The sequence below is a fragment of the Neolamprologus multifasciatus genome, chromosome 16 (genome assembly GCF_963576455.1).
Source record: "Neolamprologus multifasciatus chromosome 16, fNeoMul1.2, whole genome shotgun sequence".
NCBI classification, from domain to species: Eukaryota; Metazoa; Chordata; class Actinopteri; order Cichliformes; family Cichlidae; genus Neolamprologus; species Neolamprologus multifasciatus.
The window spans coordinates 8,188,397-8,201,024 of NC_140454.1; the positions used below are offsets into that span (position 1 = coordinate 8,188,397).

Below are 12,628 nucleotides of genomic sequence, written 5' to 3' on the forward strand. Positions count from 1 at the left end.
TTTATTTTGAAAAGTCTCAACAGGATCTTGAGCTTTATTGTGAAAGGTTTAGGTGGAAAACAAACAAGTGGACGTAAAAACAGGCGCTTGTCCCTCCATAGTGTGGTTATATAAAATATAAGAGAAAGAGAGAACTTAAAGAAATTAATATAGCCACTACAGTGACCATCAAAACAATGAAAAAATATTGCTGTAAACAGTTTATTTTACGACACCACAAAACAAAACGATAGCGTAATAGGAAACGATAGACGTTTTTATATCGCCATCCGATATATATCGTTATATCAAACCGCCCTAACAGAGGTCATATGAGCCAATGGCCCGCAGGAACATATCCAAAGGGGACAATCAACCATTAGTATTGAAATACCTGGGACACCAATTTGTTTTTGTAGCTGAAGAAGCCTCTTGGATGATAGGGGAAAAACTTCTTTAGAAACCTAAAGATGTCCAGTCGCCTCCTTGTGTTCAAGCTTTCAAGGCTACCATGACCTAGAAGACTGAGAACCTGCTAGTTTATTTGACTGACACCTCTTCTCCTACCCTGCACAAACCAAACCAGGGGAGAGAGGTGGGAACTAGAGTGTCTTCAAAAAAATACAACCAACACTTAACCTTTGAGATGTAGAGTCACAAAACATTTCAGGCCGCCTTCACTTGCAGACTAAGCGTTTGACAGATATGATACAATGAAGAGAGTGGTGAAACCTTGACCTTTAAAGGCAGAGAACAGCACAGCGTGTGAAGATCAACATGAGCTGAGCGTATCAAAGGTTTACAGTTAACTAACAGTTCACTGAACATCAGCTGTGTGGGATGACACTTGGCAAAATGATCACCCTGCAGCATTGTTGGCACATCGCACAAACACGGACATACACCTGCATTGACCCCAGGCAGCAGTACAACAGCTCAGATGGGCCGAACACTGAAAGCGCTACCACACAAAGCTGGCACACAATAGCAGCGTCTGCCCACATTAAAGGACAATAACACTGCTTTATTTATGCTCTGTCACTCTCATTCAGTCTGATGCTGTGTTCAGAGTGCGGAGCCTCAACTCTGACAGGAGCCACACGCACTCACAGGTCCTTCTGTCTTTGTGAGGACACTGATATACTGCGTTACCTACGGCTTCTCTTTAGTTGTCACAACTAATTACAACACCCTAACCCATAAGGACAAGGTTATGGTCTCTCAGAACTAGTTTTTCCACGTATTGTGCAAGATGCACAGAATTGTACAACTGTGCACTCATTTTTTCTCTTCTTTTGTCAAATTCTCATGAGGGTAGAAGAAGCAGAATAAAAAGACAAAATCAAACTGATCTCAAACCACATACATCTGTCAAATGGCTTCACCCACAATGACAAACAGAAAGAAAGAAATGCACAATGTCTTACTCGTTACCACACAGCATTAAGCGCATCTGAATATCATATAACGATGTTGCTTTGACCAGCAGAGGCACTACTGAGTATAAACAACACGCTCCTGCTGTCTGTGGCCCCCTCTTTGCCAATATAAAGAATTCTGGATGCAATTTTTACATAACTTAAAACACTATACACTGTATATTTATTGTATTTTAGCATATGAGAGAAAAGGAACCACAGTATCAGGAACCTTTTAGAAATCAAAGCATGCAGCTCAACAGTTGTGATGCAGCATCAGTGAGTGTAAAACTCCATCTGTCTGAAGAAAGTATTTAAAATATGCTAAAATTATGCAGCATCACATTATTCTACTGCATTTATGCAACACAGAGTGTTGTTTAATACCTAGTTAATGGGAATCAAAATGCAATGCTTGCCTGATGTTCATAAAACAGAGGTTTCACTCCCTCAGTCCCTGCTGCAGAAAATGTTCCCATATCGTAAAACAGCAGTGACACCAAGTGTGTCGATGTGTGTACCTGAGGTTTAAGGAGGTGAGCGACTGCAGGCTGATGATGCTGTCTGGGATGGACCTGATGCAGTTGTGATACAAGTTTAGTGTTTCCAAGGCAACCAGATGGCATACCTCTGAGGGGACATCGGTTAGTCGGTTTTTTGACAGGTCTGCAATGGAAACCAAGAAAAACAACGTTTAGAACAATTAAAGGGCACATTATAATAATAAAAGATGCAAAGGTAGCAATTTGAGTAGTAGTTGAATGAAATATTAAACTTTTTAAAAAACAAACTTTGACTTTGACATCTGGTGTGTTAATTGTAATAAAAATCAAAAATAAGTTGAAAGACAGGTAGCACCACAGACTCATATAAAGGTCTGAAAATGAATCCAATGTGTCCTTTTTCTTATGTAAAAGTTAGAGGAGTGGCTCTTTAAACAGTCTGACTGGATGGAAGTCTGAGAAAATAGTTTACCTCCTCCATAAACTTAGTAAGCATAGCCCAAGTTGCTAGTTTGAATTGGTTTTCAGTTCGGCCCCGAGTACAATAGATGGTGATGCCATGTTTTAAGACATGGGATGCATAGTGACTTGAGGTTCGTAGTCAGTTCCTCCCTAAATTCGTTGTCTAGTTTCAAGGGGCCACAAATCAATGGGTGACCTCATAATGCCTCCATCAACATTATTTTATTTTTTTATACACTGTAGTTTTCATTAAAAATATGGTAACCTGATTTAACATATACATAACTCATATAGTCCTCAATTTTGATTAAATTCAGTGACTTAGGATAACCCGGTCTGTGTTTCATTTGCTGTTGGTGTTAAAGTCTCTGTAAAACATTGCTTATAAGGTAATTAAATAGATTTCAGTACGATATAAAACTTTGTAATCACTCTCGTCGGAGCTGGACCTACAACAATTTGCTGTAATGCACTATACACCTATTTGCACACCCAACAATAACACGTGCATTAAGATTTCTCGCTCCGTGTATTGTACAACATGCAGATTTTGGACTAAATTCTCTCTTTCCTTGTAACATGGAGCACCACAGACACACCAGCAGAGGACCGTGAATCTGAGGTACGACTGACGTCAGACTCAAGGAACTCAGCATTTGACATGAGGACTCAGGTCAGCTGCTCAAGCCAGGACTAGTGACATCACTTCCTGCCGTAACTCAGCAACAATAATACCAACTTCAGTTATCAGCAACCCAATAAGGCCAAGAAATGTCAGTGCAATTATTCCACATTGTTCTGCCGAGGCTGAACTCTGAGCCTCTTGAAAAACACATTTTGTTTTGTTAATGGTGCAAGAACAGCACAAGGGTTCATTTCCTCTGGTGGAAACAATCGGGGAAAAGTCATGTTGTACTTTTGTATTCAGTATTTATAGTCACGGTTTTCAATTAATATCCAGCAAGACTATGAGCAGAGACCTCGTTGCTATTCTTTTTGTTATACTAATGTTCCAGAGTTATGGAACAAGAGAGGTACTGCCTAACAACCAGGAGTAATCCGGAATTCTTTTATTTGATATTAAACAGACCAAAGCAACAAATCATCCCACAGCAGTTGTGATTTTTATTTGTAGCTGAACTGGTTGCAGAAAGTGACAGTAAGCATCTATGTGGGAAAAACTCAGCTTCAATATGAAAGAATACAAACTGAATACAAATGTGTGTCCACAACAATGAGTGCAGAGAGTTGTCAATTTAAAAAATGCTGTTGCACCAGACACCGACTCTGCCTTAATAAGTGACCAATGAGAGAATAAAGTCTGAATGCAGTCTCTTTTCTGCCTGTGGATGTTTCTTTTATCTTTTGTCACAGCAGATGTCTGCCCCTCCCTGATACTGGTTCTTCCTGTTAAAAGGAGTTTTTCCTTCCCACTGTCACCAAGTGCTTGCTCACAGGGGGGTCTCTTGATTGTTAGGGTCTTCTCCAGAATACTGTAGGGCCTTTACCATACAATATAAAGTACCTTGTTGTGATATAAATAATCCAGAAATGTACTGAACTGCCAGCACATTATTCAACAATATCATGTTTCAAAGGCTTAGCTAAGCTTATATTCAGTCAGTGTAAAGAAAATGTCACATCACATATAATATAGCTAATATAGCAATTAGCTTCTGCCAATGCCATGCTAATGTTGCTAAAATGGTAAATGGTAAATGTGGGCCATTTTTCAACCAGTGACAGCTGGGATAGGCTCCACCTCCTCCAACCCTAAGCTGGAAGACCAGGTAAGAAATATGCAGAAAAATGCAGTGACAAAACCATGACCTTCACACAAATTCTGTCCCTTGATTTAACTATGATGACACACAGGAACAGATATATTTTTTTTTCCATCATAAAAATGTCTACAAAAATAAATGACAATGAAAATAGGGCACCTTTACTGAATGTGTTTTGTAAGCTGGTATATAGTACAAACACCAAACTGTACAAACAGCTCCTCTGAGGCACAAGTGTAGCAGGCTTTCATCAATTTAAAAAACAAAGAGAAAAAAAGAAAATCACAGCTGCATCTGGGCATCAGCCACACATAGAACGCATTGCATCATGGATCACACATTAACAGGAAGTGCTATTTAAAACACTGAATGAGAAACAAAGAGCCCGCCGGTCCTGCTTTCATCCGGCGAGCAAACGGCAGCAAGCTGACTCAACTCACAACAACACAAAGCTATTACTGGCAGGGCGTATGTGTGAGTGTGAGCGTAAGGTGCGTTCAACACCGTTAATGCTCTTATTAATCTCCAAAACAACACTGTGGAAACTGTAATGCGTTCAAAGCTGCAGTGACCTACTATAAACCACGAAACACACAGGGACAGATTAAGGACATGTCGATCCTACAGACACACATCTGTCAAGATACATTGCACTGTATCTATATGTGAGGCCATGTACGGTGACACAAGTGATGATGCAAGCCTCAGGACATTTAGCCCATGACATACATAGATCTTCTTTTCACTCATATCAGCAATACCAGCGCTCAGGCCTGACTGAGTGTTTACGCAGACGCACCTGTGACCGTTTCTGAAGTTTCGTGTTTTGTTGATGGCACCTGTTAAAATCCTACACTTGGATGGATGGACTTGGCACTATGGCAACAACATATTTTAGGGATGCAGCGAATTGATGTTTGGATTGATCATCTGTGCAATATTGAGTGAAAAGGCAGGATCCAGTATCACTGACAATGGGCTTATTTCTGGGGATGATCCATCCAGTTCATTTAATTGACTTTACAAAGTTCATGACTGATATTTAAGGAGCCACTGTGTGACTAAGTGTGATGAGAGTTTTTCTACTGTAGATACCCTTTTTAAGAAAAGAAAATAAAGCAAATAAGTTTCAAACTTCAGCTGCAGTTATTACTTGCGTTTTGATGTAAGAAGAAAGAAAATGTTAAACATGGTAACTCAGGTATGATGTGAACGTAGCTTGAGGCTACAACTAAACCAGTAAGGGCGTAAAGGCGAAACCTGCTGTTTAAATGTAGTCCTTTTCAGCCATCTTTTTTTAAGCCCTCTGACATCAATTTTCCCACACTTTTGTATGTTGCATTTTAGTCAAGGTTTAATGCTTAATGAACCATTTTAAACAATCTCCATCCCGAGGCCCTGATGCTGCTAAACAATAACAAGGTACTCCCAATCAACTGTATATTTAAGCTCTAGATTAGTTTCACAAGAACCCATTACAGAGCCATTAGATAGTTAATCCTGTTTATGGGGGTATTCCTAAAAGCTACAAGTCTTCATGCTGTAAATGTCACAGTTTGCCGAGGCAAACTGCGTGGAGTGTGAAGAGTGGACCCAGGTGCAGACATTCTAAAACTCAAACTTAACCGATGAGCTGTTTATTAAGGCAGACAGAACAGTACAAAATAAAAGGGCAAAAACAATGCGAACTAAGCAATAACCTAAACTGGGTAAACTAGAAAGGAAGCACAAACTATGAAAAACCCTGGCAGAAAAACAAACAAAACTCTAAACATAGCAATGAAGATGAGCGCATATCTATATATATATATACATGAAAACCTGAACGCAGGACTTGACATGGGAACAACACAGACGATCCGACAAAGACTGAATGAGAACGCACAGACTAAATACACACAGGAGGCTAATGAGAGAAGCTGACACAGCTGACACACATGAACATAACGATGTCACAGTGGAAGAGTAAAACTAAACACGATGAACACAGGAACACAAGATCTCTTCAAAATAAAACAGGAAACATGAGAGGCAGACATGACAACATAAGACACACAGACATGAAACACACAAAGGGCAAGGGAGACTTCACAGGGGTTGAAAACACAAGAGGGAGCTAATAAGCAAATGAACATAAGAAACCTAATAAGCTTAAACAAACACTATAAACATCAAAAGAACTAAAACTCAAAACACTGGGTCATAAGACCCAGGATCGTGACAGTAAATACAAAACGCACACACACGCGCACACACGCCACACCCTGAGAAGCAGGAGTGGGGCTTCCTGTGTTAATAACAACACTCTCCCTCTCATATGAAAAAGGAAATGACCTATTGCTGCCACTGTGTGACCTCTGACTTAAGAAGAAGAAAGAGAAGAAGCCTGCTGCAGGAACACAATGACTTTACTTTGACTAAACCTGATTCAGCATCTTTTTAAGATGTGAAACAACACATGTGTATTTTTCTCCCATTCCCATTCCCAGTCAATCCAACTCAGACATCTAGGACAACGTGCGGGATTATGAACATTGCAATTAGATGAAATTCAACTGTGAAAACTGATACTTTATCTCTTGAGCTTCCTCGTTTATACCCCACAATTTGTTAGAGCCAGACTTCAACTACACTGCTGGTGGTGTGAGGAGGGAAACCACTGATTAATGAATGAATGTGTATAAACCAGTCAGCGGTACCAGGAGACTAATCATTTACTGGGCAGTTCTTTAGCTTGCTACTACCCCTTGCCTCAACTGTATGCAACAGATTCAAGATCAGGTTCAACAAGGTGCTGGAAAAATCTTCAGAGATTTCACACAATTACTGTAGATCCCGTTGGCTGCACATCCACAATGCACCATGCTCTACTGGACTGAGATCTGGTGACTGTGGAGGCGATTTACATACAGTGAATTCATTGTCAGGTTCAAGAAACCAGTTTGAGGTGATTTGAGCCTTGTGGCATGCTTTGTTATGCCGCTGGAGTTTCTGTAAACCCTAGAGATGGCTGTGAAGAAAAATCCCTGTTAGTTTCTGAAATACTCTGGCACCAGCAAAGATACCAGATTAAAAGTCACTTAGCCCGTCTTCTCCACATAGTTTGACATTCAGCAAGTCGTCTTGTCTTTGCTCAAGTCTACAAGCCTAAATACATTGAGTTGCTGCCATTGACTGATTTATCAAATTGGTGATTGGCTGATTTGGCATCTGCGTTAACGAACAGTGAATCAGGTGTACCTAATGAACTCTAGTCCACTAAAGTTAACGTAACAGTTACACCTTTTTTCCCTTAAAAAGAAAAAAAACTTTGAAAAACAAAACTGATCCTTCACAATAAAAAAATAATTCAACAACAACTGTGGGATAAAGACAGCACAGAGATAATAAAGAAGGCGGGTTTTGTATTTTTTTTAACAAAATGTTTCCTGTGCAGATGTTTCCTATTAAAAGCCTTTTAATCCATCTGAAGGAAGTTTTATTGACTTGCCTCAGCACAGTAGACTGGACATAACTGCAGCAGCGTTGTGAGTATTACATTACTGTGCAGTCTTTGAGGATACAATTTCATGTAATTCAGTTTTACTGAGTCAAGACACATCAGAGCAGTGACAGTGATTTAGTACGGTCAACTCAATACTGTGAAGACATATGCTTGCTGGGGATTTTGATTTTGGCATAAAAGACGTGAAAAATTAAAGGAAAACATGAAAAAAGGGTTCTAATAAGGTGTTTAGGACACCATGTGACTATGCCTGGGCAATATGGGGAAAAAAACACCCACCTTACCATGATAACTTGTTTTATATCAGTGATATCAATATATATGACCATATAAATCACTATATCTGTTAGGCTTAACGGTTCCTTTTTACTCTTCATTTAAGATATCTGGGTAATTTGTAATTTAAATATTTATTTTCTGTCTGAAGTTGAACATAATAAATGTACCATAGATTATTACACAGCTGTGCTTTAATCAAATAACATAAATATATGTAACAAAATACAAAAACTAAAGTTTTGAGGACACAATCCTACAAATATAAAAATAAATAAAAAACAAAACAACAAAACCAAAACATTCTGCATATATCCTCAGTACAAATTCAAGAAATATGGTCTGGTTACGCTCCAAGGCAATAAGTACATGAATGAATAAGGCACAGTGCTTTACTGTGTCAGTGAAGTTGGCAGTGAGGCTTGCACATGGATCAGATGTGCGATTTGACCACCAACCTGATGTGGTAGTGAAAATCTCTACACTCTGTCTGGTGTCTCTCTAAAAGAAGCATATACGTAATGTTTATGTGCAGGGAGCCGGTAACGACGTTCAGTTACTTTCCTCGGCTGCTTAAATCCAACATTTTCGACTTTGCTTTCTGCCATCGTGTCTTTCACAATAAGGCAGGCTGCAGCACTTGTGATATCACAGTATCTGTTGTTTTGTTGTAAGGCATATGTAACATCAGAACAGTTTGAATGCATCTCGCTGTTGTTTCTCTAGATCTCTCAATACCAACTTTGATGACAGTCTAACACATCACTTCAAAACCTCCACATGAGCTGAGATACAAATCGAGCTAGAGCTCTTAATTTGTCAGACATCTCTACCTGGCAAACCAATGTCAGAAGTCAACAAGTATAACCCCAAAATTTGATGACAGCTTCTACAGTTTAATATGTTTTAAGCTCTTTCCGTGTTCTTCATTAGGAACACGTGTGCACTAATGTAGTGTTTCAGCTTCACACTGCATTTTAAGACAGAACAAGTGTAAGGACATTTTTAGTTCTTACCAAGCATGCACTGATACTTTGTGCTCTGCTCAGAGTAATCCAATTTCCCCAATTACATAAACTGTTTGAGTTAATATGAGGGTCATGAGGCAGCCTGCAGGCTAACAGAAAACTGAACCCTTTTTTTGTCTATTTTATGACAAAGCTGAGACACCATTTCCCTTCCATTACGTCTGAGAAACTAAACCAAACAACATAAAATACGAACAACAACAATTAAAAAGACAGGCTGACACAATCTGTGAGAAATATATGAAGCTAGCTAAACTATTTGAAAGACATTAGAGATAAAGAGCAGTAAGTGTGTTAGTGATGTGAACTGTGAGAGCCCGGCTTGTCATACAAAGACTTGTACTATACAGACACTGCAGCCACTGCAAGAATGTGGAGGCTGAGCAGCTGAGACACGAGAATGTTTTCTTGCCCACTGATTAACACAGAGCTCTGTCATCTAACAATAATACAGTGCGACAACAAAGAGGGAGGGAGAAGTGGCGGGGGTGAGGAAGAAAGGACGAAGGAAGGAAGGAAGGGAGACTGAGGAAATTAAAGAAGATCTAAAGAATGACCGTGTTCACATCTGTTTAAGTTTAGCTACTTTTAAATTCATTAGCCTGCTTATTTACCCACCACGTAGAGCAGAGCATTAACTAATGTGACCAAAGGGACACCAAATAGTTGTGCTACTCAGCAATTACATGTAGTTTATTTACTTAAATTCTCAAGGAAGCAGACTACTAAGTTTGCAAAAAATCTGACTGAAATCATCCAAAAACAAAAACAGAGCATGTTATCTGCCGATGCATGCATTCAACCGTAACCATAGCTACATTAATACCATTATTACTGCCTGGTTGCAACATAAGCTACTCTGGAGTTATTATCCAGCCATCATTATACACCAGTGCCGTAGACATCCCCATAACCCCAACTTGTTGTAGCGTAATACATACTCTGTATAAATCAGTATTGTGCCCCTACTTTCAACCACGCCATGTAATGTTATGCTGTCACAATGCTTTGTTCTTGATTAATGCTTCTGCTTTTTAAAATGCATATACCAGAAATAAATAGTCACGTATCTGGTTATTGTTTAGCCTGTCATTCATGAACCAAACTGGTCTGGAGTTTACAGACTATGCGCGGCTAACCACTTTAGCTAAACAATTTCCTGCAGTGACACTAAAATAAATATTCACTTTAGCAGCACAAAACCGACAAGACAGATCACAAACACAAGACTATCATTCTACAAGCAGTATTCTGCAAGGTATTACATTTGCCATACTGCATTTTTCTTTTATTTTTAACTATCCTTTTGAATCCAGGAGGACTGAGGGATTGCTATTTCTTGCTTGTGAATTGCATGTCTAACTTGCATGCAAGTTAAGGCTATGATTAAAAACAATTGCTTTATAGTTTTAAAATTAGGTTTTGAACACAAAAAGATCACAGTTCTAGTGTTAAAGTAGTGGACGTAGTTTGCTGTTGTCTACTTCCTGCATAAGTCCAGTTTTTTAAATTTTGGTTGAAGACTTACAGCTATTTACATGAGTATGCATTGTATCTTAAGAGACTGAATTTTCAGTAAATAACGTGATGAACATCATCGTAATTTTCTTAACTGTCACTATTTTTCTGGCCAGTACAGATAAGAAAGATGTTTTGCCTGTGAGCTACTATTCTTGTCAGAGATTTGCTGCATTTGTATTGGCTGAGAGTGCATGAATATGTTTCTCATATTGCCAAAGACTGCTGGCTCCTGACGGTTTAACTCTGAATTCTGCAGAGTCAGGCTGTGCCTGTCTGAAGACCTCGAATGTAAAAATATTCTTTGAGCATGTGATGCAGCTGCATCCTTTGGTTGGACAGGAACTCCTCCCTGTAGTACAGTAATGACAGGCTTTACACCACACACACAAATGTGCAGGCAGGCACACACAAACACAACAGACTAGTAGAGAGCAACACTTTTAAACCAGATACTTAGTGCAGTGTTAGAACAAAAGGTGTAGAGTTCAAAACTAGAACCACATTTGCAGAAAACAACACAGAAAAGGAGCGAGAGAGAGAGAGAGAGAGAGAGAGAGAGAGCAAGAGAGAGCGAGAGAGAGAGAGCGAGAGAGAGAGAGAGAGAGAGAAAGGACAGAAAATGTCATGAGAAAAAACAGAATAATAACGAGGGGAGATGAGTCAGGGATTATACAGCTGAGCAAAAGCTAGAGTGAACACTGAAATAACTCTGTGGTTACTGCTACTCGTGTAAACTTTTACACACACAAGACATTTTCACACAGATTTCTAACAATTTGTGGTGATATGTAGATTGAAACATTTGAGGAAGTTGAATCTTCAGACAGAAATGACATTTCAATTCCCAGTCAACTATCAGTAATAAGGTCACTTCAATTGTCAAGTGTTGTGTTACTGTCACATAGATGTCACACACATTAGATAACGTTCAATTAAAGCTGCACTTGGAGGGTTGTTGTGGCTAGAGGTAGAAAATATTTTGCACTGAACTCTGAATGAGTGGTTGTTATTCCAAACTTACTTGATGAGTTTATCCAATAGTTCTATCCCACTTTCTATTTTTGTCAATTAGCAGTATACTGGAGCTGAACAGAGCTCGTAAAGTTCTGTGGAGTTATGTTTAACACAAGTGTAACAGCTGGAATGGACAGCAGCTGTAAATACAGCATCATTATTCAGTTAGAACAATAATGATGCTGTATTTGTTATCGTAAAGTAATAATGGGCACATGAATTTTCCACGGACACATGAAAAAAAAAGTACACAAACTTTAGAGAGCAGACTTTAGTGGACTAGACCATGAAAGGACTCTGATGTTTAAGACTGGGTTTGAAGGTTCAGGTTAGAATCAGCTTTACGTTAATTAGAAGGTAGCTATGATGGATGAGGGTAGGGTACGCAGCTGATGCTTGATGTGAATGAGGGTCCTCAAAAAGGGAAGCACTTGGTGTGTGGGAAGGAAGGGGAAGGGGTTTTTCTTGGCGGTTTTCTCATCACTTGCTGCCTACATAGGAAACAGCCGACTCTCAGACGGGTGGAGTAACTCCAGGATGCTGAAGGAAAAACTTGCTGCCTCAGACTGAGTTACTGCTGATGAGGACAATGATGAAAACCAGCTTTGTTATAGTAACTGCTGCTGCCAACTGCTGCAGCCCTGAAAAGATACTCAGACACCAACCAAAACACCAAGAAACGAATACGCTGATATTTGATAACCACAAACCACCCTTTTGATTTTTGTTCCCACTGACTTTTGGACAGTTCGTGAGGAAGACTGCCCTTCCCTATAGGAATCAAATCATGTAAAAAATGTCTTCTTTCACCAGTAACAGATTTCACCATTTTAGATATTTGGTCAATGTTGGAAGTTGCTACATCCATATACCGTGTATAAAAGATAGATGTAAGAACTATGACATCACTTCAGTTGTCACCATCTTGTTGTGTTGAAACTGGATGTTTCATTCCCACGCCTTAGTTATTTGTCGATCACAGAGAGGCTCATCCTAAACTATAGCCTTTAGCCACCTTTTAGAATAAAGTGGAAATTATAAATTCAGTATGACTCAAAATGTGAACCTCTAACCAGCCTGTGTCCTGGTGGATACCAACAGTTCAGTTCATTTAGGCTAATAAGACTAATGCAGTGTC

At 39.3% G+C, this 12,628-nt stretch overlaps 1 protein-coding gene across 7 annotated transcripts in view; it reads right to left on the reverse strand.

Annotated features, from left to right (window-relative positions):
- Positions 1–12,628, reverse strand: part of lrch1 (leucine-rich repeats and calponin homology (CH) domain containing 1) — a 98,361-nt gene that overhangs the window by 63,036 nt on the left and 22,697 nt on the right. For all 7 annotated transcript variants that reach the window (XM_085134681.1, XM_085134683.1, XM_085134678.1 and 4 more), the window contains exon 2: positions 1,919–2,063. In XM_085134681.1, the coding sequence (XP_084990807.1) occupies positions 1,919–2,063 (145 nt within the window). The remainder of the gene's footprint in view (positions 1–1,918; positions 2,064–12,628) is intronic.